Source organism: Saccopteryx bilineata, chromosome 1, assembly GCF_036850765.1.
Source record: "Saccopteryx bilineata isolate mSacBil1 chromosome 1, mSacBil1_pri_phased_curated, whole genome shotgun sequence".
NCBI lineage: Eukaryota > Metazoa > Chordata > Mammalia > Chiroptera > Emballonuridae > Saccopteryx > Saccopteryx bilineata.
Genome location: NC_089490.1, coordinates 345,538,598 through 345,564,980, shown reverse-complemented (window position 1 = coordinate 345,564,980; position 26,383 = coordinate 345,538,598). Strand labels below are relative to the sequence as shown.

The window sequence follows — 26,383 nt, the reverse complement described above, 5'->3', positions numbered from 1 at the left end:
GAAATACTTTGTAAGCAATCAATGAATATAAATTGTTAGAATATTATTGTTTAGGCCTGTGGACTCAAGATAGTTCAATAGCTGGAATTCTTTAAAAGTGTTCTTTCTAATCTGACTGTCAGATTACTCCTAGATAACTATCTGTCAGAAAGATAGAGAACACAGACCTTTCGAGTATCACAAAGGGAAAAACCTGTATTTCGTGTCTACTCTGAGTTCCCTACAGCCATATCATTTCAGTCTCACTTCTGTCCTCTGAGGTGGGTATTAGTGTCCCCATATTGAGGACACCAAGGCTCAAAGAGGCTAATGACACAGGGTTGCACAGCCAGCACTGCTTTCTTCCATAAAACTTATAACTAAGTACACCGCCAATATCCAGTATCTGCACAATAAAGAATAAAATTCAGGCAGGCACACCCTGGAGAGAGTGCAGGTTTGGTTCTGGACCACTGCAACAGAGTAGTGTGTTAAAGTGAGCCATAATCCCTTTGCTGGTGAAGGGTCTTGACTTCAATTTGTGAAAAACTGTGAAGAGCAATGAAGTGAAACAATAAAACAAGGCTTGTCGGCATGTAATGCTAATCTGGCACCACAGGTAGCTTAGGACCGTCCAGACGTCACAAGAACCTAGGCATCAAGAGGCAGTGGGGTAGAGGAGGTCTGAGCTATGTGCTTGGTTCTCCAAAGTACAGCCTAGGAGAGGGCTGGCTCCATTCATTTGAAACAGCTGCCCCAGCCCTACTGGCTTTAGGCTGGGCTGGGGTTGGGCCTTGCCCTAACTGGAGATGGTCCGCAGGCTATATCCTGAAAGAAATGTTTTATACCTGTGGTCCTGAAAATGTGAACTGCCTTAATACATTTTAGCATTAGAGGAACTTGAAACCAGAAAGACACACTAAGGGAGTTCCCAGACTTTGTGAAGTTGGACTTGACATGCCTTCAACCGATGAGAACAGGCTATAAAATTTAAAACCAAAGTGAAAAAAATAAGGGAAGAATTTCACTAAGAACACACAAACACTAAGGAAGAATTAAAAAACACACAACTAACTTAATAATAATAAATTATTTTAAAACTAGAGGGCTGGTTTTTTCTTTGTTTGCTGTTTAGGGAGGTGATATTAGCCACGAGTGAAGGCTCGTTACGTAGGGAGCGTGGCGGGACGTGTGGGCTCAGGCTCGGGCTCAGGCTCCGCGGGCCCGACCATTGGGCAGCACAGGTAAGGCCGGCCAGGCTTCTCGCTCTCTCCACTGCCTGGTACTTGCCCTCTTTCTGATTCTGAGGGTGTCTTGCCTTCTCTCAGGCTATTCTCTGTGTCTTCCTCTATGTTTTTTCCTCTCTCTGCTTCAATTTCTACCTTTCCCTTTCTTGTGTTTCTTTCCACCTCTCTCAATTCTTGGTTCTGTTCAAAACAATCCTTAACTGATAAAAAGAGAGCTAAACAATATGTTTTAATATGCTCTTATGTATGGTTTATATTATATATTGAGCCGTTATTTGGTTTTCTGCCTCATACAAAAACAAGCAGGTGGGTGTAATGTTTTCTGCAAATCAAGAAAACAAATATATAGTGCTTTCCATATGTATGACCCTTGATTGATTTCTACCAATCCTCCTTCCCAAACCCAGAACTTGGGGACCAGCAGTAGAATAAAGTCACAGTCTAGAGCTCCTAGCCTATAGCAAGAGGCCTGTGGCTGTTGCCCGATATGTGGGTGAGGCTGAGAAGCATTATGGCAGGGAGCATGCAAAGGTGTGGGGTGAGGCCGGGGTGTATGAGATGGAGATCCCAATTAGCAACTGCTCGCTCACGTGGCACCAGGCCTTTCCCTGACAGCCTCTCCCACGTTCCGCCTGTGTCTGGACCCCCAGGACCCGAGCTCACCTGGTGTTGGACCCCTCCACATTTTTGCCGGACAGCTCCCTCTGTCTGGCATGCCGTGGCCACCTGGTCATCACCTGCCTGTCCTCTGAGGTCTATCCTGGTCCATGGAACCAGCTAGCACAAATTCCTCCTGCCTGCCCCACTGTGATCAGAGGTGGGACCTCAGCCGTCCTGGGTTCCTCGCGCCCAGCATGGTGCCTAGCACAACACAGGCGTTCAATTAACACATGTCAGAAAAGGGAAAAGGGAATCCCACAAAGAATCGTTTGTCTCCCACTTCAGCAGAAGGATATCAATGTGGGTAGGCTTGACCCTAGTGCTAAGGTTCCCACCCAGATCTGCTCGCCTGCCTACAGGCCTGCACCTGCAAACCTGCATCCCACACACTCTCCAAGGTTCCCTCTCCCGGAAACCTTCTGATTCCCTACCCCTGGCAGAAAGAAACCTGTCCTTCCTCTGAGATCCCAGCTACCTGGTCTGTTGTTACCTTATATGGACCTCTCTTATGGCTGTTTCCTCACCCCCATGCTAGGCGCACACAAGACTGTCGCCCCCGTGACCCACACAGTGACCAACCCCAGAGGGTAGCACCTCCACGAAGACCAGGTTATATGAGGAAGTGAAGGCATCTCTGCCATCCCTCGGGAGAAGAAAAAGCCAGAACCAACAGTCCTGCTGGTTGACAGGAGGGGGTAGAGTCAGGGCCCGGTCCCCCAGCGTGGAGGGGAGGTGCCGAATGCAGGCGATCACTCGGCCCCAGCAACAATGGGATCAAAACGTTACACTACCTTGTTGGCCAGTGGATCTCCCGGTCCATCTTCGCCTTTCCCCACACTTAGCTCTGACTGCTCGCAATTAGTATCTGAGAGGCAATCTAAAAGAGTCAAGCTGCATTATGGAGAACCCCAGAAAAACTGCAGGGCGCAGCTCCTTCGTGGCGTGGCTCAAATGGCAAAGGTTGCTCCTTCACCTACTTAGCTGGGCCTTACCAAGGAAATAAGATCAAGAAAGTGGTGTTCGTCTTTAGCATTTATTTATACTTGGAAAAACTGTTTGGTTGTTTGTTTTTTTCTGAGCAGGCACAGACCACAAGCACGTCACAATCAATTGGCTATACATGAATATTTTTGTGATATTCTTACTAACAGCAGGAATGAAATAGCACCAAGAGAGGTGTGCGCTACACGTTACATAGACAATCTGTGGTATGCAACAAAACCTAGGCCACAAAATTGTAATTAGACACTCCTGTCTGCCTCAGAGAGGCAAAAAGTACAATGGATGAATGGGCACGCCAGCGGGACCAAGAGCTGCGGGAGCCAACACCCAGCTTCAGGGATTTATTTAATTTAATTTATTTTTTTTTAGTATTTATTGATTTTTGAAGGGGGAAAGAGAAAAAGAGGGAGAGAGAAGCGACTTGTAGTAGTTGCTTCCTGTTTGTGCCAGGGAAGCCCAGGGATTTGAACCGGCGACCTCAGCGTTCCAGGTCGACGCTTTACCCACTGCGCCACCACAGGTCAGGCCAGGGATTGCTTTTGCAGGCAAGTGAAGCAGACAGTGCGAAAGCTTCAGCCCTGCTCCTCGCCAGGGGGGTTGAGGAACCCATAGGGAAATGTACAAAAGTGGGCAGAACAGGCACTGGAAGCTTGCTCACCTTCAGAAAGGGGAAAACAAAACACTGCTTGTGAAACCAAAATCAGTTTCCCTCAGTATGTCTGGAGTGCAGAACAAGACTGGCTGAGTTTTATTTGTAAACAGTAGAAATCAAAGGATATTTCTTACCAGTGAAGCAACACATTCAAGAGTCAAAGTGAACTACAAACAGATGTTAAAAAGCTGGGGATACTGAAGGGTTGAAAAAGACATTCTACAGGTCATCTCAAGCCTCAACTCAGGTGCAGCAAGGTAGGGAACTTAGTCCCTGGAGATGCCAGTGGGTGGCCAGCTCTACAATTTGGGCAACACAAACTTGAGTCAGATACAGGGCTCAAGTCACATGTATCCTTCGGGCTGTGCTGCTGTGGGGACAGATTTATTCATAGTACCCACCATGTCTAGGACAGTGTCTGGTACACAAGCATTCAATGAGTGAATTTTGAATGAATGCTCCCCTGTGCATTGTAAAGTTTGATTTACTTGATCTGCAAAAAGAATATGATTGTGCTATGGATAAGTCCATGTTGTGGCTAACATGAACATGTCTGACTAATGCCAAATTAATTGGCAAATTCTCTGGATAAAGTTAAGATCATTTTGGTGGAGCTCTCCGGCTAATATTGAGATTAGCTAGCAAATAGCTGAAATCAATACTGAGATCAACACTGGTCATTTCCAGATAGGCATCAAAATCTGACCATCTTGATAAATCATAAATACCAAACTCACTAACATTTTCTACCTTCTTCAACACTTCTCCTTCCTCACAGTTCCATACCCCCAGCTGGAAAGGGGTATGTCAGCAGGCCTGGCTGAGGGCTTCATTTTTAGTGGCCCTGTTCTCTTAAGAAATATGGCTTGCATAGCACATGCTCAGTTAATCCACAAAAACTTCTGAATCAGCTCCAAGGTGATAAACAAAACACACTGCTCACAAAAACTAGGGGACCAGGGAACGTGCAGGTAATCCAGTACTTTCAGCCTCTTGTGTAGTGCATTTTCACCAGTGAAAGAAAAGTTGGTTTTGCATCGCATTTGCATAAACAACTTTTTTTTACTTGTTTGCTTTTCTGATGTTCTTAATAAAAATAATCAAATGCTTTTTTTTTTATCGTTTCATATTCATTTTGAAATATCCCCTACTGTTTGTGAGCAGTATAGTATAAACAGAGAATCGGCTGCTTAGGTGGTTAGAATATGAGAGAGCACACAGAGGCTCTGCTTCCTCCAAACCGGAAGGAGCTCAAGGAACATCTGAGGGGAGAAACTATGAGAACTTCACTCTTCACTATCTTCGTTTACGAAAGAAAAGGGAGCCTGAGCAGAGCCCAGCAATGTCCAAATGCTGGGCAACAGTAAGCAGTTGAAGGATGGGAGAAATTAAGCAGACTGAGCAATATACACATCACAGGTTTGCAAATGTAACTTTTTCTGGCAGGTATTTTGGGTCCCCTCATGAACACTGGGGTCTTTTCACAACTCTCTAATGCCTACAACATGTCTCTAGCACAGTGGAGGCTTTGGCCACACAGACACACAACACAATTCATTGAGCGCTGCTTTTATTCATTAATGAGGTCAAAAATGCTTGCTAGTCAACTCAGCAGGGAACTCTCCTACTCTTAGCTACGTTACAGGTATTTCCGTAACCTACAACTCGAGTCCTCTGCCCTCCCTGAGGAGCAGAGCGAGAGCAGTTCAGGAAGGAAGAGTAAACACTGCCACACTTGTCACTGTGTCTGCGTCCTGCCTTGTGTTTCTCAGAAGCAGGTAAGTCACACTCTACACACTATCCCTACACCTTGAACTTCCTTCCTCAGTCACCTGTAACCAGCTGCTCCTTGAAATTGGCAGCGCTGGGTAGGTGGTCTGCTGAAGACAACAGGGAACAATCCCTTCATTTCTGCCATCTTCCTATGACATCTAGAATATACCTAAAACACCTAACCTTTTACCCTGCCCTAATTCTAGTCATCAGTGGCATATCTGGCATATCTTTCACTTGGTATACAATTTAAAGCCCACTGATAGGGAACCAAATGCAGCCACACATTTCTAACAGAAGATTCTGTGAAAAATTTACTTAGCAAACGCAACAAATGTTACTGGCATTGAGGCCAAGGTTTTCTTGTGTTTGGTTTTAAAAATATTTCCACAAATGCTGTCAATTGCTGGAGCCCAGGTTAAGCTTCTTTAGCATATAACTCTCTGAATTTGGAAAAGAACACATTTACCTAAAGTTCTAAACTGGTCACTGACTCTGACTGTGGGGAGGAATAGGAGACATTTCTAAGCACTACTAGCTTTCCTCTGCAGCCATGGGGGGCTGCCTCTGAGCGCTACGCCCTGCTGGCCTTCCTCACCGATGTGGTCTCACCTGCTGTGGGAAGGCACAGCTGGTGAGCCACGCTTCCCGGGGCTCCAGGGTCCCCAGGCATGGACACTGGGCCATGCAGAGGAGAGGCAGCTCATATGGTCTTTGAAACAAGATTTCTCCATTAAAAGAAACCAAATCAAACCAAACCAAACCATACCAAAGAGCTCCAGGACCAAGACAGATGAGAAGCCTCTAATCAATTTTGTGGCCTTTTTTGTTGGTTGGTTTAAAAAAAAAAGAGAGAGAATAATAAAAGAAAAGTGCAGTGAAATTTACTCTTTCGCCTCAGCCAGTTTATTGTTCATCTCTTTACTTTGCTCCTTGTCATCGGGCTGCGCAGCGCTGGGGCCCTCTGCGCTCTTTTTCTTGGAGGCCCGGCCCGACACCACCTGCTTGTCTTTGGACTTCCTGGGGGGCTTATGGCTCGCTGAGGTCTTTTTTGGTTTGGAACTCTGAACACTAGTTTTCTCCGCCTGCATGGAGAGACAGACAGACCGCAAATACAGAAACACAAAAGGGAAGGGAGGGAGAGAGAGCATTTAGAGAGAAGACATGATTAATGAAAGGATAATGGCAACGATGACATTTTACACTGAGGGAGCATGGTGTATAAAGTGTTCTCAGTGACATTAGGTCACTTGGCTTCTGGAACTGGTCTGCACCTCCTGACTGGTCATCTGGCCACACTCACTGGTCACACGGGATCCCTGGACCTCTTGCCCTAGGACCATCCAGGCAGTGGACTGTGTTACTGTTGGCACTGTCTGCTTCCCCTCCCTGGGGGAAGATTGTATCTCTCTCCTCACCCTGTCCGAGCCAGACAGGCATATGATTTGATTTCATCAGTGAAATGTGAGCAGAAGGGACGCAGGTCAACTCCAGGCAGACTCGGAGTCAGCCTGTGCTTCCCAGTGGTCCCTTTCCCCTGCCACAGGGAGGCTGCTCCTTCACCCCGAGTCCCAAACTGAAGGTGACAAGGAGGAGAGATGCACCAGTCCACGATGGAGGTATAGGGTAAGAAACAAACCTTTGTTGACATGAGACGCAGAGATTCTGCGGTGGTTTATTACCGCAACATAAGCCTGCATTTCCTGTTGCTGTCCCTAAGATGGTGAGCGCATATGGAGAAATGCCCTCGCTGAGATGCACTGGGTCAGGCAATCTCGTCTCAGCGAGGCCTTCACAAGTGCCGGCCATCAGCTACTCCTCTCAGAGCTGCTGTTAAGCCCACTCCACTCTCCCCATGCTGTCTCCTCTAGCTTGGCCCCTTTCATTTCTAGAAGATGGGCTTGTCTTCACTTTCTCAAGAACTCTGGGGCCAGTAGGTATGATCCCTCAATATGCCACCCACCTCCCATCCATCTCTAGATTCATTTTCCCCAATCTTTCCTCTTTCTTCCCTTTGAATCTTCTATTGTCCAAAGCCAACCCCATGCCCTGGGTCCTACCTCATCTGTGAAAGGTGGACAGAGATGACGTTGGGCTTTGCAGGCTAGGTCACCCACTCGCTGAGGTCGAGGTTTTTCAGTCACCCCTGACCTGTTTGTAAGGCGACCAATGGGCCTGGTTTGCCTGGGACCTGAGAGTTTTCATGGAACATGAAACCTCCAGTGCTACAAGAGGCGCACAGGCAAACTGGGCTGGTTAGTTATCTTCCCTGTCAATCAGTCCTGGGCCAGAGAGAAAACCACCGAGTGCAAGACGTTAGGGCAAAAGCAGAGAAAAGGCTCTCTAGGTTCTCAGACCTTTCCTGCTGTTATAGAGAGGAGAGCTGATCTTTGCACAATTCCACGCGCTCTGACCTCAGAGAATAAGCTCTGGCATATATGATTCCTGCGTCCGCAGCTGGAATCTCTCATGAATGCATCTGGGATGCAAATAAGGCAAAGTAGTGTCATTAGAAGGAAATCCCTGAATCCATTCTAAATTACTTTGAAATGCAAATCATTCACAAACTGTTTATTAAAGTAACAAACTACTCAAAACGCATCTTGCAGCTGCCATGGCAGGTGTGTTGTGACAGACTGAGGCCTGCAGGTGGATGGTGTTTACCGAGGATAAGGGTGATAAAAGGAGCTGAGCACGTGTCCAGTGACTGGAGCTGAGGATCAGGCAGGGGCCGGGTGGGAAGGAAGTCAGGCAAGGATACCTCCCACACTGGGCTAGCACTCCGGGGCAAAATGCACAGCTATTTTATGACAAGGGGATTTAGAGCCCAGGTGAGATTTTTTGCCACTTTCTTTCTGGGTTTCTCAAAATCAGAAGCTAGTTTTCTGGACCTCGGCCAGTCTTTAAGCTGTTCTTATTTTAGGTAATATTCCTTTTATACATTTCTTCTGAATTTAACAAAGGCCCTTGTTAGAAGAACCCCCCCCCTCTCAGTGTGCTGTAAAGAGGGTGGATTTTAATCCAGCCCTGGACGCTGGGCCAGAGGTGGCAGCAGCCTGGCCCCCACGCCTGGCTGCAGTGAGCCCCTCCATCCCTGGCTGTGCCGATGGGTTCCCCACGAGGTCTGTCTCACCTTTGGGCATTCCTTGAAAGGTTCGCTGTAGAGACTGCGTATTCTTCTGCGCTCAATGAACTTATTGTCAGCCGGTGTTGGCTTATTGGCCTCCCCTTTGAACTGGGCACTGTAGCTGGTCTCGTGAGCCATCTTATCATCTGGGGGCTTGTACTGGGGCTTGGCTTTTATCGGTTTCACAGGCTTGATGTCCGTCCATGCTCTGAATTCATTCCTGTGAATCAAAGGAAGCGTCAGTGCTATGAAACTTCATGTGCTGGGAAGCAGTGCTCCTCGCACAGCGCCACGGACTCGGCAAGCTCGCAGTTAGTTAGTACGACCAACTGAACTGCGGCTTCACTCTGTCCTCACGGATAAGTGAAGGTTTTCCTTCTGCCAAGTTAACGCGGGTTTTGGCTCCAGCAGTGGGGCCGTGGAGAAGAGCTCAGACCCCCAGCTATGAGTGATCAGACACAGACAATTCTAATCTCTGGGCCTTATTTTCCCAAGCTTTAAAATGAGGCTGAAAAAACTCAATCTATTCAGTAATTCATGGGTTCAACATACAATAATTGAATGCCTGCAATGTGTGAGGTTAAAGAATTATGAAAGTTGGCCCTGGCCAGTGGCTCAGAGCATCAGCCTGGCGTATGGACATCCTGGGTTCGATCCCCATCAGGGCACATAGGCAAAGCAACCATCTACTTCTCTCTTCCTCCCTCTCCCCCTTCTCTCACTCTTCCCCTCTCACAGCCAGTGGCTCAACTGGTTAGAGCGTTGGCCTCCGGGGACTGATGATAGCTCAGTTGCTCCTAGCACATCAGCCTCAGGTGCTAAAAATAGCTCGGTACTTGAGCACTGGTCCCAGATGGGTCACCAGTAGATCCCGGTCGAGGTGCATGTGGGAGTCTCTCTATCTCCCCTCCTCTCACTTAAAAAAATTATGAAAGTTAAATGAGAAAATATGTTAGCATTGTATTAGACAATGTGCCTGGTATATTGTGGTCAATTGACAAACACCAGTTCCTTTCCCTACTTTGTTATCTTAAATGCTTACATGATATAATAGTACAGTTAGGACCTGTGTTGGGATATGCAATGTGTGGAGAGTCTTCGCGTGCCTTGCTGTGAATGGCTAGTGGTCTTCACCCTAAATGACCCCACCTGCTGCTTTTTCTGCATCAGTGTGTCAGTGTTCTTGTTCACAGCAACCTCTCTTGTGGTTTCTAATGAGCTGATTCTGCCTGTTATGAGGCTGGAGAGTAGAAGGTCAACACTGTTTAAAACATGGTAAAATAGATGTAGCTGTGGCTGAAATGAAGGCCACAGGGTCCATCCTGTTTGTTAAGTGCATGAGATTCAGTGCATAAGCCCTGTGGCTCCCAAGGTCTTTATTGGGTCTGTTCTCATTCGGGGCCATGAGAAGCTGTGGGAAAGGAAGTTAGTGTGTGAACATCCATGGAGTTACGTTTTTCCCATGCCTTCTTTTACCCTTATTGACAACACCCTTCTTCAGGGCTCAGAGATGAGTACCACGAAAAGGGGGCTGCGGGGGATGGTAAACAGAACTTAGATTGTGGGTTCTAGTCCTAACACTGCCTCTAACTAGGTCTTTCTCCTCTCTGAGTCTTAGTTTCCTCATTTATTAAATAAAAGAATTACACTAGACAATGTCCTTCTAGCTCTGAGGTTCTCTGAGTTCATAAATCTGGTTTGGTAACTCTGAGCCACTTGTTGGTCATTTGACCTCTTGAGGGAAACTGGCTCAAATCGGAGCAGAGAGAGACCACAGTTCCTTAAGACACGTGCCCCCAAGCTTCAGACTCACTTCCCAGTGCAGCTTGAACCTCCACCCAGATGCCCCACCCACAGCTCAGGTCAGCGTCCCTAGAACAAAACCATGTTGTCTCCCTTGCTAAATCGTCCTCTCCCTTGGATTCTCTTCATTGCCCAATTTCGCCCATTCGTTCACAAACAACTTACAGAGTGCTCCAGGTCTTCCTGGCAGGATGCTGAGCTCTGTGGAGCTGAAACTGAGTAAGAGCAGGCCCTGCTCAAGGTGTGAGAGGCACAGTGACTGGGGTTACTCCAGGACAACACAATAAGAGCCATTAAGGAGGAGGGAGTGAGGGACACAGAGGAGGAGCTTCTATGCCAGCCCCAGAGACAGGGGTAGAGTTGGAGGCTCTGGAGGGGTCAGAGAGGCTGACAGGAAGGTGGCCAGAGGACGGGGTGGCAGCAGGTTCTAGGCAGGGTTGAAGCTTGTGGGCAAGGGCACAAGAAGCTGGACAGATTGTGAAGGTCCTACACAGCCATGCGAGGGGGACACTCTGGACTGAAACAAAGAGTTGCCAAATGATTTCAAGCCAAGGAAGAGTGTGGCCAGATAGTTTTTGCAGCAGTGTGAATGGTGTGAAGAGGAGTGGGGAGGATGGAGGCCAGGCCTGAGATGGTGCAATGAGCCAGGAGAAAAGTGGAGGCCTGAACAAGGATAGTGGCAGTGGGGATGGAGAACAGGGCTCTGTTTCAAGAGGGACACGGGCAGGACTTCAAAAAGACCGACAGGCAGTTGTCCAGAGGTGGAGGGAGGGAGCAGGTTCCAGGTGGAATGAGGAGAGGAGTCTGGGGAAGATGCCAGGATTTAGGTCCTGTAAGTGGGGGTGCTACCCACTGTGATGGGAAACCAGGGAGAGAAGGGAATTTGGGATGAGAACTGAGACCCTCGTGGTTCTGTTAATGGCACCCATCCACTCCAGCATCAAAGCTACTGTCTGGTCCTTTCTTCTCTCCTCTTCACTTCTCCACCTTCCATAGGTTCAACCAGTTATGAAGACCTGACTTCTGAACTATTCGGGGCCTACACACAGACTTAGGCCTTGCCCAGGTTACAGCTGGGGCTCTGGCCACCATCACCTGCCTAAGGCTCCAGGCCTCCTACTTCCTCTCACTCCTCAGGACCGAAGCCCTGCCCACTAGATGAGGCCCTAATGTCTATGGCTATCCCACCCTGAACGCGCCGATCTCGTCTGATGTTGGAAGCTAAGCAGGGTCGGGCCTGGTTGGTTAATACCTGGATGGGAGATGAGGCCCTAATACTTCACTTGGACCTCCCAGTAACAGCCTGGCTCCCAGATATATACTGGGAGAAACATGGGTTTTCTGCTCCTATCCCTGCTTCCAGAATTAGGACTGAGATAGGCATATGCTGGCCTTGAGCACTGTTTCTGGGTCACCTCTCCAGGCCAAACCCAGCCTCTGCAGCTCTCTGAATCTCTGCAGTGGCTCCTGTGAGCTGGCAAGTGTCTCACTGTGAGCATTTCCCATGGAGTGTGTCCTTGGAGGAAAAGCTTGGCAACCCCCAATTCTGAATATCTTCAGCATATCATCTGCATTATGAGACCATGCTAATGAGTCCTATAAAATGTTTACTAATTATGACAGACTGTTAGGTTTAAACCCAAATTTTGTTACTTAGAACTGTCTTTGAACTCTCCATAACACCTTCCCCAGCCAAATGTAACAACTAACCATATGTCAGAAAGAATTAGCTACTATTTATTAATCACCTTTTATAAGCTGGTGGTAGGTTTTTGTTTGTTTTCGCATATTCTCTGTAGTGCTTGCAACAACTTTGAAAGCAAGTAGTATCATACCCTTTTACAAAATGAGAGTGACCAGTGCTCAGAGAGGTTAAGTGCTTGCATAAGGCCACAGAGCTGGCAAACAGCAGAGCTGAAATCTGAGCCCCGGTCAGTCGGGCTCTGCAGCCTACATCCTTCCCACTGCACTTGGGAATGTGCAGGAGCTGCAGTGTGCTCGTCTGCTTTCACTGAAGGTGCCTGTGTGGGGTCTGGCCGGCTGTCTGTAATGCCGTGGAGGGTTCATATGACACAGACTGGACTAGATGACACCTGAGCTGCTGCAGCTTTGAAATGTTCTTCCCATAGCAGTGTGGGCCACACAGTGAGTTCAGTCAAATCTAGTGTCTCTCACTACAAGTTCATGGTCCCCTGTAGCCAAGAACTTCCCTTTCTGTGACCAGATTCCAGCTTGATCATTCATTTACTCATTCACCAATTCACTAATTAATTCATTCATTTGGCATTTACCAAATACCAGCATTGGTGTGGCATGTGGCCCATAGGAAGGAGTAAGCCATAGTTGAGGTGTCTATAGTTTAGTGGGTCAGGATCCATGTGAGACCTAAGCAAATGGGACAGAGTTCAGGGGGAAAGAGAAAAGGATCTTAAATTCTGAAGGGGGAAAGTTGGGTAGGGAGGTCCTGAAAAATATAGACAGAGTAGGAGATGAAGGGAATTCAGGCAGCAGTCTGTGTCTGTGTGGCAGGTTCAGGGAGCAGGTAGACTGCTCCAGGTGCAGAAGGGTGAGGTTCTTGGAGGGATGTCAAGATGACTGGGCCAGGTAGGAGGTGGGGCCAGGCTGTTCAGTGCCTGCACTGCCATGTATGATCGGCCTGGGGAGCCACTGAACGTTTGGGCAAGGAAGCACTATTTCTCCATTACGGTGTCCTCCTCCTCTCACACTTCCCCAATTCTAATTATTCTTCAGGAGCCAGCTTGAGGGTTTCTTCTTCCAGAAACCCCTCCTAAATTTCTCAGTCCAAGTGTCCCATCTCTCAGCTCCTGGACCCTTTACTGTACTTTCCAACTTTGTGGGTTACCTGTGCAGTTTTGTGTTGTTCTTTAATGCTTTCCTGAGTTCACCTTGTCTCTCTAGAGAGATAAGATACGTAATAAAAAATTCATAACAGAACCCTACCTTCAAGTCCAATCTCATTTTCATGGTTACAAAGGGATGTCCTCTAACTTATCCTGTGTCAGACTATAGGTTAGGGGCGGAGCTGAATATGACCTCAGTCCCTGCCTGCCCTGCCAGGGCCCTTCCCTCATCCAAGGCACACTCCATATCTCTATTACATTCTTTAAAAGATGTAAGGTCTTGGCACTGAATGAGCATTTAATGGATATAGTTATTATTTTATCTCATTTCTGGTTAGCTCATGGCCCTCCTCCTGAGCCCTTCCTGCCCCGCCCCGCATGGGACAGGTGCTAGCTACTTGGGGGCAGGAAAACATGCTGCATGTGCTTCTGTTACAGTGCCCATAATGAAATGGTGATGTGCTCACAAACCTGCCTCCTGCTCTAGATGGAGTCCTCCTCAACAGGGACTGAGCTTTGAGTTTCTGTGTTTCCTGGGTGTGCTGCACAGCACAGAGCCAAACACTCAAGAAACATTTGGAGAATTAGAGAAAATCAAGTGTTCCGTTCTACTTCAGATACTGTTGAAGGCCGCTCATACTTGGGGTTTTTCTCTTTGCTAAAACCACTCCCTAACACCCATGTGCCCTGTGTCTTTATTGTAAGGAAGATTTCCCTTACAAATGTTTGGAGTCTCCCAAGCTTTCATAAAATCCATCCTCCCTAGAGTGACAGGAGGTAGTACAGTGCCCTGCTGAGTGAAGGTGCCCTGGTGGTACAAGGCTGGGGCAGGAAAGAGCACCTGAGAAAGAGGGGGCAGGTAAGGAGAGAAAAGCTTAACTAACATTTGTCCAACACCCAACACCTACTTCAAGCTCATAGAAAGAAACTCATGGCAGCTTTGGCTCCTGGTAGCAATCACAAGATTGCTTCCTTAGCCAGTTTGGACGCACACCGTAGGGAGGCTCTGGGCACACTGGGAAAGCCCCCATCTGCAGGCTGCTGCCCCTGGCATCCCAGAGCTGTTCCACATGCCACAGCTTCTCCTATGTCATGATGTGGAGAGTCATAGGGACAGATGATCTCCAACTGCATTGCTAAGGGTCTCCTGTCCCTTCCACAGGGATCCTTGGGTGGAACCCTGTCATGGGGCTTGATGCATGATGTATCTCCTGCCTACTCCCTGCAGGGGCAGAGGAGAGTTGGGACTATGATGTTCCTCTGTGGGTGGGTAGGCTGCATACAGAAGTCCACTTGATCAGTTTGTTCAGGTTTGAGGTTCAATGACCCCTCTGGTGGCTATCTGTGCTGGGAAAATCTATACGAAGAGGCCTGGGCCAGCCTCCTGACCCCGTCCCTGCAAGGAATGGCAGAGCCAGGCCAGTGTGAGCCTCCTGGAGACTTGGTGGACAAGATGCTACTAGGCTGCTCCCTTGGGACTTTTAAGAAGCTGCATAGTCACATTCAGAGCAGCTGCTAAAGCAGGACTTTAGGATCTTGCTGACCAGGCAACGTTTTCAAAGGAGTCAACAAAGACTCCACCTTCATCTTCTCCTGTGCAGTCCCTCAGCCCCATCTCACCTGGGCCCTCAATACCTTTTCCCCTGGACCACGGCATCAAGATCACAGCACCAGGATCTGGTCCTAGTCTCCTCACTGATTCTTCCAGCACATGTTGCAGAAGTATTCCTCCAGCCCCACTGTGAGCACACTGCTCCCCCACTAAAACACCTCCACAAATCCCAACTTCCTATAGGAGCAAGTCCAAACTAAGGTCTCTTTCAGTTCCCACATATTATGTTTGACTTGGCCCCAAAATATCTTTCCAGCCCATTTCTTTATCCTCATTAGTCATTCATTTGCATCATCATTTAGTGAACATTTTCTGTAAGCCAGGCACTGCACAAAGCTTTTAAATGCATTTTCATACATAGTCCTCATAACAACCCTGTACCATATATACTATCACCAATTTTGCCAATGATAACACCATGCTGCCCTTCCCCAAACATAGACTTCACTTTCCTACCACTGAGTTTTTGCCCATGCCATTCCCATTCCTGACACACTCTCCTCTCCACATCTCTAGCTACTAAAATACTGCATGTCCATTGTGCCAGGCTCAATTGTTCTTCCCTCTATGGAGCCTTCCTCAGTCCCACTGCTGAATCAAGCGTGTCCTCTGTTTTCATCTCTGTAGCACTCACTGTGCTGTATCTTGGGCTACCTGTGTGGATATCGTTCTTCCTTTCCAGACTGCAGTTGTTGAGGGTCAGGACCGTCCTTTTGCATCTATGTAATTCTCACCATGCCTAGGACAGGAATCCAAAATGCAGCCTCTAGCTCATCCATGTGAATGGCTAAGCAGAAAGTCCCTGGGCTGCCCCAGCCAGGGAGGGGCATAAAGGTTGCTACACAAGTATCTCATGGCATCAGGCATCTATGTTGCTGCTCATAATATACCTTCAAATATTTTTGACACTCCTCCTTTAGGTGAGGCTTAATTCCCTTCTGCTTGAGTGTGACTGGACTTGCTTCCAACAGACAGAATATGGTGGAACTAATGGCATGACACTTTTGAGAATGGACCCGTGGAGGTCTTGCAGCCTCCTCCATGCTCTTTCTCTCAGATCACCCTCTGTGGGAAGAGCAAGCTGCCATGCTCACTGCTCACTGGAGCAGCCCCTGTGGAGCCCTATTGAGCAGTCGCTATGGCAGGGGGCTGAGGCCTCCTGCTTAAAAGCCCTGTGAGTGAGCCATTTTCAATGGTTCAGACAAGCATTCGGAGGGCCTCATAAGAGAACCTGAGCTAGAACCACCCAGCTAATCCATTCTTGGGTTTCTGACCCTCTGAAACCATATGAAATAACAAATGTTTATTGGCTTAAGTTGCTTAGTTTTAGAATAATTTATTACACAGCAACAGATTCTAATACAGATCCCAATCAGAAATTTTTTTCCCATCAGAAAGGGTTTAAAAAACCCAGACTTCATGTGAGCAAGACAGAAGCACTGGTGTGAACAGAGCACAGGAAGTTCAAGTTCCCAACAGAGCTGCGGCATCAAGTTAACAGGTCATGCTCTGGTCATCAGAAACAGAGGGTGAACATTTTGCAGCCTTCACTATAAGGCAGCAAAGCCTCCTATGCAGCAAAGCTGGTAAAAATGCATCTGCCTTGGGGCCACGTCATAAGCAGAAACAAAGAAACACAGGCTCTCGCCTGACCAGGCGGTGGCGCAGTGGATAGAGCGTCGGACTGGGATGCCGAGGACCCAGGTTCGAGACCCCAAGGTGGCCAGCTTGAGCATGGGCTCATCTGGTTTGAGCAAAAAGCTCACCAGCTTGAACCCAAGGTCCCTGGCTCAAGCGAGGAGTTACTCGGTCTGCTGAAGGCCCGCGATCAAGGCACATATGAGAAAGCAATCAATGAACAACTAAGGTGTGGCAATGCGCAAAGAAAAACTAATGATTGATGCTTCTCATCTCTCTCCATTCTTGTCTGTCTGTCCCTATCTATGACTCTCTCTGTCTCTGTAAAAAAAAAAAAAAGAAACACAGGCTCTGATAGGAGAAAATGGTGTCCCAGTACACACAGCACATGCGGGGCTCGGGAAGGGCAGGCAGAGTGAACAAGGGAAGAGAAGTCCAGAGCCTGCTCCAGAACAGAGACAGGGGCTCACTGGCAGGAGCACAGGCTCCAGAATGAGACACAGCCAGGCTCAACCCCAGCTCTAACACCTTACCTGTTCTGAACATCAGTGAGCTTGGCTGGCAAAGATTCACACAAGGCCTCCAAAGAGGACTGGACATTTGTGTCAGAATTACAAAGTCCATAGTAGATAACCATATAATAATGTATTCAGTTTTCACTACAGAATTGCTTGTTCAAAAAAAAAAAAAATCAAACATCTTCTATAGTCCAGGCACAAGGGTGAGAAAACGCAGTGTGAACAGGCACGTGCAGCTGCCTCCACTGACCTTTTAGGTGATCTAAACAATTACGCAATCAAATATCTGTCCAGCTGCTGTCATATTCATGACACTGCAGTCAACATTCTGGTGTCCAGAGTGGGCAAACTTTGGGCAGCAGCTTTGAATGCCACAATTATATTATGTTTGAATGTAATTCACATTAGACTTGAACAAAATGGCATTCCATGAATGCTTGATTAATTGAATCTCCAGTACCGAGTGTCTACTATGAACAGATGTTTGCTTCTTAAGGCTTCATTTCACTAAAGCTCATTTTCTTACAGTGATTTAAGGGGAAATATTGAAAGGGCAATTATAAAGGGAGAGGCTGAGACAGGGGGGAGAGCCCAGTGATTGATGAAGCCAGGTCTCAGAAGAGGTAAGAGGGGAGACATCAGAATATTAGTAAGAGGCTTTGGCTTTGGGGGAAAAAAGTGGGGCTTTTCATTTCTAATTTAAAAATCCTGACATTTACAAAAAACAATAAAATAAAATTATACAGGAAACAAGTTTACTGCTGTGAAGAATACAGGCATGCATTAATTGGTACAAATCCCATCTTGACAAAAATGAAAATTTAGAATAATGGATTACTGCCAGCTACAACCATATATAAATCCCATTTCTCTGCCTATAAGCCCTAGATTTATTCCTTATGTATCTAAGTCCTTGGGAAATAAAATTCTTTCCCATCCTCTTTACAATAAAATGTTCAACATTCCTCAACTGCTTTATGAAGGAAGAAATAACTGTGCATTAAGATTTTAATGGTCTAAAATCTTCCTACAGATTTTCATAGGTAATTTATGTTGTCATGGAAACATACTTAGTCTCTGTTCGAAAACCCTGTCTATATTTGTTATATGCAAGTGTTCTCTGAGGAGAGAAGCAGGCTCCTTCCTGAAGTGTGATGGAGGCAGTCACGGCAAGCTGTCAGTTGCCAGGTGATTGACCGTTGGTTCAAAAAAGTGAGATCTGTAGGTTAGAAGGGAAAGAACATTCCTGAGCCTAGAGGATTGCAGGGGGTTAGAGGGGGTGTGTAAGATTGCTTCCTCCTGGAAGAAATGACTGGATCAAGAGAGGAGCTTTGAGATCTGTTCATGTGAATCTGCTTGAATGCATCTTTCAGCTTCTTTTGTGTGAAAGGGAGAAAAGGAAGTCTTACGGAGAATGCCAACATTCTAACCATTTAGGATAGCTTTTCTTATCCATTCATATCAATAAACACACGCACACCAGTAAAATCATGTTTAATGATTTTCTAAAATAAGAAAAACACACATTTGGGAAAAAAAAATCTGCATCTAAAGAAAAGTTTGAAGCTAATCTAATGAAAATAGAGAATGAGTGCACAAGAATCTTCCCTTTTCCTTACATGGACAGATCTCATATGGGTAACAGCTGGCAGTGACCACTGTCAGAACACAGGTCCCTTTATTAGGAAAATGGATCATTCTGCAGATGACTGCTGCCTAAGTCCTGCTATCGGTTGCATGAGGCTCACAGGCCCCTGTGCACCTGAGAAACAGTGTCTCACACAAAGAAAGCCCAAGTGCACAATATGGATAGAATTATTTATATAAAGACAGTTAGCTTAAAATGCAATCTGCTCGAAAAAAACAAGAACTACATGATTCCATACATTGGTGGAACATAAAAATGAGACTAAGAGACATGGACAAGAGTGTGGTGGTTACCAAGGGTGGGGGGGGAGGGAGGACATGGGAGCGAGGGAGGGAGAGTTAGGGGGAGGGGGAGGGGCACAGAGAACTAGATAGAGGGTGACGGAGGACAATCTGACTTTGGGCGAGGGGTTTGCAACATAAATTGATGACAAAATAACCTAGACATGTTTTCTTTGAATATATGTACCCTGATTTATTAATGTCATCCCATTACCATTAATAAAAATTTATTAAAAAAAAAATGCAATCTGCTCAAACTAGGAGTCAAATTAATTCTACAAAAATTAATTTAGGTTGCAGTGTTTTTAGGCACTATGCTAGGAACTGTAGGGAAGAAAGAGGGTGCAAAATAAGAAACCTACAGTTGGCAGAGGTGGAGGATAAGAGTGGGGTAGCATGGTAATTAAAATAAGTACATATACAATATACCTGAAGTAGAAAAAAGTAAGAGCTAGTTGAGAGGTTATAAGAAAATTACAATTACTGTTTCCCCATTCTGCTCCCCCCAATTTCCCCATTGTTATCTGGGTTTATTAGTTACAGGAACGTCTTTTCCTATGCTGGGGTAGGGGGAGGTTGAGAGAAGGCTGCACTCCTGGTGAGTTGAGTCCCCAAGGATCTGTGACCATTACTTGCAGAAAGATGGTTCCTAAGACAGGAAATGGGAATGCTGAGAGTCTGCCCTAAAACGTAGGAAAAAGCGCTGCCTCCTTCTGGGGGTAAAGTTGGAATTCTGGGAGAACACTCCTATAAGATGATCTGTACAAAGTGCCAAGGACATTGTATGACATATATAGTGAAGCAATCAATAAATCTGTTTCCTCCCTCTTTGTTCTGTGCTTAGGAAGTACTATGCATTATAAATATATTTTCAACAAATAAAGCTGATGCTGCAAAAAACATCATGAGACCCATGCTAATCAATTATAGGGGAGTTCTAGGAACAACTTTATATCTATACATTTGACCATATGGATGAAATGAACAAATTCTCAGAAAGATGGAAATTACAAAAACGGACTCAAATAGAAAATCTGAATGAACTATATAAAGAAAATAAATTGAATTAGTAATTTAAAATTTTTCCACTAAGAAAATCCATGTGGCTTCACTGGTAAATTCTATCAAACATTATGGAAAAAAATAAATACCAATCCTAACAATCTCTTTAAAAACAGAGGAAGAGAGAATACTTCCCAGGTCATTTTAAGATAGGGGCACTATCAGATATTACCCAGGTATTAAGTTAGTCAGAGACATTATAAAAAATACCCAGCTGCCTGACCAGGCGGTGGTGCAGTGGATAGAGCATTGGACTGGGATGCGGAAGGACCCAGGTTCAAGACCCCGAGGTCGCCAGCTTGAGCACGGGCTCATCTGGTTTGAACAAAGCTCATCAGCTTGGACCCAAGGTCGCTGGCTTGAGCAAGGGGTTACTCGGTCTGCTGAACACCCATGGTCAAGGCACATATGAGAAAAAAATCAGCCAATATTCCTCATGAATATAGATATTAAAACACTTAATAACTCTTGATCAGCAAATCAAATCCAGTAATGTATAAAAAGATTTAAGCACCATGAACGAGTAAGGTTTATTCTAGGAAAATGTTTGTTTAACATCCAAAATCAATTAATGTAATATACCATTTTCAAAGAATAAAGAGCAGAAATCATATGATTACCTTAATAGACATAGAAAAGCATTTGACAAAATTGAACACTTTCCATGATTAAAAAAACTCAGCAAACTAGGACTAGAAGGGAATTTCCTCAACCTAATAGACAACATCTATAAAAACCCTGCAACTAACACCATACTTAATGATGAAGCACTAAATGCTTTCCCCTCAAGATCAGGAACAAGGCAAGGATGTCCACTCTCATCACGGCTATTCAACGATGTATGGGAAGTTATAGCTAGTATAACAAAGCAAGAAATTAAAGCTAGACAGATGAGAAAGAAGTAGTAAAAAATATCATTATTTTCATATAACATAACCTGGAATTAAAGAAAATCCTCAGGAATCTACAAAAAGTACTAAAACAAATGAGTGAGTTTAGCAAGGTTGCTGGATACCCAATCAATATACAAAAATTAACAGTATTTCTATAGATTAGTACATTGGAAAATTAAAAAAAAATTAAATCCATTCACAATAGCATCAGAAAGAAAAAACTACTTAGAAAAAATTAACAAAAGAAGTGCAAGTATGTATATTGAAGACTACAAGGCATTGCTGACAGAAATGCAAGATCTAAATAAATAAAGACAGCCCTGGCCGGTTGGCTCAGCGGTAGAGCGTCGGCCTGGCGTGCGGGGGACCCGGGTTCGATTCCCGGCCAGGGCACATAGGAGAAGCGCCCATTTGCTTCTCCACCCCCCCCTCCTTCCTCTCTGTCTCTCTCTTCCCCTCCCGCAGCTGAGGCTCCAGTGGAGCAAAGATGGCCCGGGCGCTGGGGATGGCTCCTTGGCCTCTGCCCCAGGCGCTAGAGTGGCTCTGGTCGCCACAGAGCAATGCCCAGGAGGGGCAGAGCATCGCCCCCTGGTGGGCAGAGCGTTGCCCCTGGTGGGTGTGCCGGGTGGATCCCAGTCGGGCGCATGCGGGAGTCTGTCTGACTGTCTCTCCCCGTTTCCAGCTTCAGAAAAATACAAAATAAATAAATAAATAAATAAATAAATAAAGACATACACTGCCTGACCTGTGGTGGTGAAATGGATAAAGCATTGACCTGGAATGCTGAGGTTGCCAGTTTGAAACCCTGGGCTTGCCTGGTAAAGGCACATATGGGAGGTGATGCTTCCTGCTCTTCCTCTCTTCTCTCTCACTCTCTCTATAAAATTAATAAATAAAATCTAAAAAGAAAATAAAGACATACACTATGTTCATAAATTATGATATTTATTATTGTTAAGATGTCAATTCTAGGTCTTGTCCAGTTGGCTCAGTGGTAGAACATTGGCCTAGTGTGTGGATGTCCTGGGTTTGATTCCCAATCAGGGCATCCAAGAAAAGCAACCATCTGCTTCTCCATCCCCTCTCTGTTTTCTCTCTCCCCCTTTGTTCCCCTCCTGCAGCCATGGCTTGTTTCCAGTGAGTTGGACCTGGTGCTAAGGTTGGCTTGGTGGCCTTTGCCTCTGGCACTAAAAATAGCTCAGTTGCTAAGCAACGGAGCAATGGCCCCAAATGGGCAGAGCATGCCCTATAGGGGGCTTGTGGGGTGGATCCCAGTTGGGGCACATGCAGAAGTCTGTCTCTCTGCTTCCCTTCCTCTCACTTAATAAAAATATGGCAATTCTAGAAATTGATTTATAAATTCAAAGCAATCATTATCAAAATCCCAGGACTTTTGTAGAAAATGACACACTGATGCTAAATAATTGCCAAATCAATCTTAAGAGAAACAAAGTCTGAGCATTTATACTATCTGATTTCAAAACTTATTATAAAGCTAGAGTAACCTAGTATGTTACTGGCATAAAGACAGATACACAGCTCTGTGAACAAAACAAATTTCAGAAATAGATCTTCGCATATTGGAGCTGGCTTATATTGGCTCATAGAGCCGACTGTTAAATTTTTAGTAGCTTGGAATCAGTCACGTGAAAGTATCCATATCAGGCAATTGGATCCCTCCTTTCTTCCAGAGAGCCAGTTGGTAAACATTAACCATCATACCACTGTTCACATATATGGTTGATTTAATTTTGACAAAGGTGCTAAGGTATTTAATTCAATGGGGGAAGGGACAGTCTTCAACAAATGGTGCTGAGAAAACTGGATATCCATATGAAAAGAAAATGAATCTCTACCATTAGCTTAGAACATACACAAAAATTACAGTCATGCGCCACTTAATGACAAGGATATGTTCTGAGAAATGCATCATTAGGCAGTTTTGTCATTCTTCGAACACCATAGTGTATTTATTCAAACCTAGATGGTATAGCTATTACTGTAACTATATGTGCAATACTTTTATAGGACCGGCAGCATAGTAAGTTTGTTTATACCAGAATACCACAAACTCATGAGTAATGCATTGCGCTACTACATTACCACAGCTACTTTAATACAATTATTATGTTACTAGATGATAGGAATTTTTCAGCTTTCATATAATCATGTGGGACCACCATTGTATATGCAGTCCATTGTTGATGAAATGTCATTATGCAGTGTATGATAGAAATGGACTATAGGCCTAAATGTAAACCCTAAAACCAGACAACTTCCAAAAGAAGACAGAAGAAAATCTGATCTTGGCGTAGGCAAAGATTTCTTAGATGTGACACAAAAAACAAAAACAATAAAGGAAAAAGATAATAAATTCAAGTTCATCAAAATTAAACAGTTTTACTTTCCCAAATATACCATAAGACAAGGAAAAGACAACCCATAGTCTGAGACAAAATAGTTGCAAAGCATATAGCTTATAAAGGACTTGTATCCAAAATATATAAAGATCTCTTAAAACTCAATAAGAGGACAAACAGCCTAATTTAAAAATAGGGAAAAAATTAATAGACACTTAACTAAAGAATATAGGCAAATGGTAAATAAGTATATGAAAAGATGGTCAGTACCAGTAGTCATTAGGAAAGTACAAATTAAAACCACAGTGAGGCCCTGGCCTGTTGGCTCAGTGGTAGAGCATCGGCCTGGTGTGCGGGGGACCTGGGTTCGATTCCCGGCCAGGGCACATAGGAGAGGCGCCCATTTGCTTCTCCACCCCCACCTCCTTCCTCTCTGTCTCTCTCTTCCCCTCCCGCAGCCAAGGCTCCATTGGAGCAAAGATGGCCTGGGTGCTGGGGATGGCTCCTTGGCCTCTGCCCCAGGCGCTAGAGTGGCTCTGGTCGTGGCAGAGCGACACCCCGGAGGGGCAGAGCATCGCCCCCTGGTGGGCAGAGCATCGCCCCTGGTGGACGTGCCGGGTGGATCCCGGTCGGGCGCATGCGGGAGTCTGTCTGACTGTCTCTCCCCATTTCCAGCTTCAGAAAAACAAACAAACAAACAAAAAAACCACAGTGAGATATCACCTCACACTCGCTAAAATGGCCAAAATAAAGACCATTGATAACACGAAAAGCTGGCAAGCATGTGGATCTACTGGATCTCTCAGACACTGCTGATAAGAATGTAAGATTACCATTACATTCCAGTTACTTTGGAAAAAAATAAAACATTTTAAAGTTAACCTTATACACTTACATGACACAGCAATTCTACTCTGAAGTATCAAAGAGAAATGAAAACATATACCTACAACCTGTACACAAATGTCAATAGCAGTATTATTCACAGTAGCCAAAAACCTGGAAATAATCCAAATGTTCACTGACTAATGAATGAATAAACAACACGGGTTAAGCCATATAATGAAATAGTGTTCAGCAGTGAAAAGAAATGAACCAATATGGATGAATCTCAAAAAGTGCATGCTAAATGAGAGAGGCCAGACAGAAAACACGGCATGTTATATGATTCCATTTACATGAAATTTCTAGAAAAGACAAACTGTAAAAACAAAAAGATCAGTGGTTACCCAGGCCTGGAGTGGGAGGGTGGACTGACTGTAACCGAGCACGTAAATGGCAACATTCTAAAACCCTCTCTCAGGGGTGGTTATATTACTGTATAAATTTACTAAATCTCATCAAACTGTACAAAGGGGTGATTTTATGTGATGTAAATTAGTACTCAATAGCGTTGTTTAAAAATCCAGCTAAAATGTCCTCTTCCCTGACATCCCTCCCCTTGGGAAGTGATCCCTGCCTCCTTTGGTGCCCAGGGACTTTCCTGGACCAGCTTCTTTGTTTGATTTCTCACACTGTATTCTTGGTTATTTGTTTCTAAGACCATCTGTGAGGCTTGGGAAGGCAGAGGTGACTGGTCTGGAGGCTGGAACAGCTCAGAACACACTCAGTGTTGCTGAACAAATAAACACTCTTGTCTTTACTATTTAATTATAAAAGTAACACATAGCAATTACAATCAGTTTTCTATTTTTCTTTTCCTTTTAATTTGTAAGAATTCCTTATATGCATTAGAGATGAAAATATAATAATTCTTTGCAACTATTTTTCCCAGTCGTCCTTTGCCTTATATATGTATATATATGGGCGAAAGAGATAAGATATGGTATATGTTTATTCATATCTCTATCTATATATCCATATATAAGCTTTAAATTGCATATGACCTAACCTGTCAATCTTTTCCTTCATCCTGTTTACTCTTTTTGTGTGTGTGGGACAGATAGGGACAGACAGGCAGGAAGGGAGAGATGAGAAGCATCAATTCTTTGTTGTGGCACCTTAATTGTTCATTGATTGGTTTCTCATATGTGCCTTGATGGGGGGGGGCTACAGCAGAGCAAGGGACCCCTTGTCAAGCCAACGACCTTGGGCTTCAAGCCAGTGACCTCTGGGCTCAAGCCAGCGACCATGGGGTCATGTCTATGATCCCACGCTCAAGCCAGCAACCCCCTACTCAAGCTGGTAAGCCCACACTCAAGGCAGATGAGCCCTTGCTCAAGCTGGCGACCTCAGAGTTTTGAACGTGGGTCTTCTGTGTCCTAACCCAATGTTTTATCCACTGCGCCACCACCTGGTCAGGCTGTTTACTCTTGAGGTTATACTTTATTATTTTAGCAAGAGAGGGAGGGGGCAAATTGGGACAGATAGAAAAGGAGAGAAAGGAGAAGCATCAACTCATAGTTTCCCCTTAGTTGGTCATTGACTGCTTTTTTATATGTGCCTTGACCAGGGGGCTGCAGCTGAGCCAGTGACCCCTTATTCAAGCTAGCAACCATGGGATCATGTCTATGATCCCGTGCTCAAGCTGGCAACCCCGCGCTCAAGCCTATGATCTTGGGATTTCGAACCTGGGTCCTCAATGTCCCAGGTTGGTGCTCTATTCCTTGCGCCACCACCTGGTTAGGCTTGAGGTTATACTCTAAAAGTCTTTCTTTTCTTTTTTTTTTTTTTACATATTTTGGGCACTTTTATTTTATTTTTTTACAGAGACAGAGCAAGATTCAGAGAGAGGTATAGATAGGGACAGACAGACAGAAACGGAGAGAGATGAGAAGCATCAATCATCAGTTTTTCGTTATGACACCTTTGTTGTTCATTGATTGCTTTCTCATATGTGCCTTGACCGTGGGCCTTCAGCAGACCGAGTAACCCCTTGCTCAAGTCAGCAACCATGGGTCCACGCTGGTGAGCTTTTTGCTCACACCAGATGAGCCCGCACTCAAGCCGATGACCTTGGAGTCTCAAACCTGGGTCTTCCGCCTCCTAGTCCTACGCTCTATCCACTGCGCCACCACCTGGTCAGGCTAAAAGTCTTTCTCTATATCACAATCATATAAATATCTGTCTGTATATTTTTACCTGCACATTAATGTATTTACTTATTACATTTAAATCTTTAAGACATTGAAAATGCACTGCTATTTTCATATAGACTGCCAGTATGGGGAAAAGTATCCTCTGTTAGCAAGGATGCAGGGAAAGTAAAGCCTGGGTCAACACAGCAGGGCACCACTGTAACTTAGGGCCTAGCAGAGTGTCGGGTAT

The 26,383-nt window shown here is 45.3% G+C and overlaps 1 protein-coding gene across 1 annotated transcript in view; it reads right to left on the bottom strand.

The window, feature by feature from the left end:
* Positions 1-26,383, bottom strand: part of MAP6 (microtubule associated protein 6) — an 85,064-nt gene that overhangs the window by 15,033 nt on the left and 43,648 nt on the right. Inside the window, exons 2-3 of the mRNA XM_066249924.1 lie at positions 8,447-8,660; positions 6,202-6,398 (exon numbers count right to left, since the gene is read on the bottom strand). Coding sequence (XP_066106021.1) covers positions 6,202-6,398; positions 8,447-8,660 — 411 coding nt within the window. The remainder of the gene's footprint in view (positions 1-6,201; positions 6,399-8,446; positions 8,661-26,383) is intronic.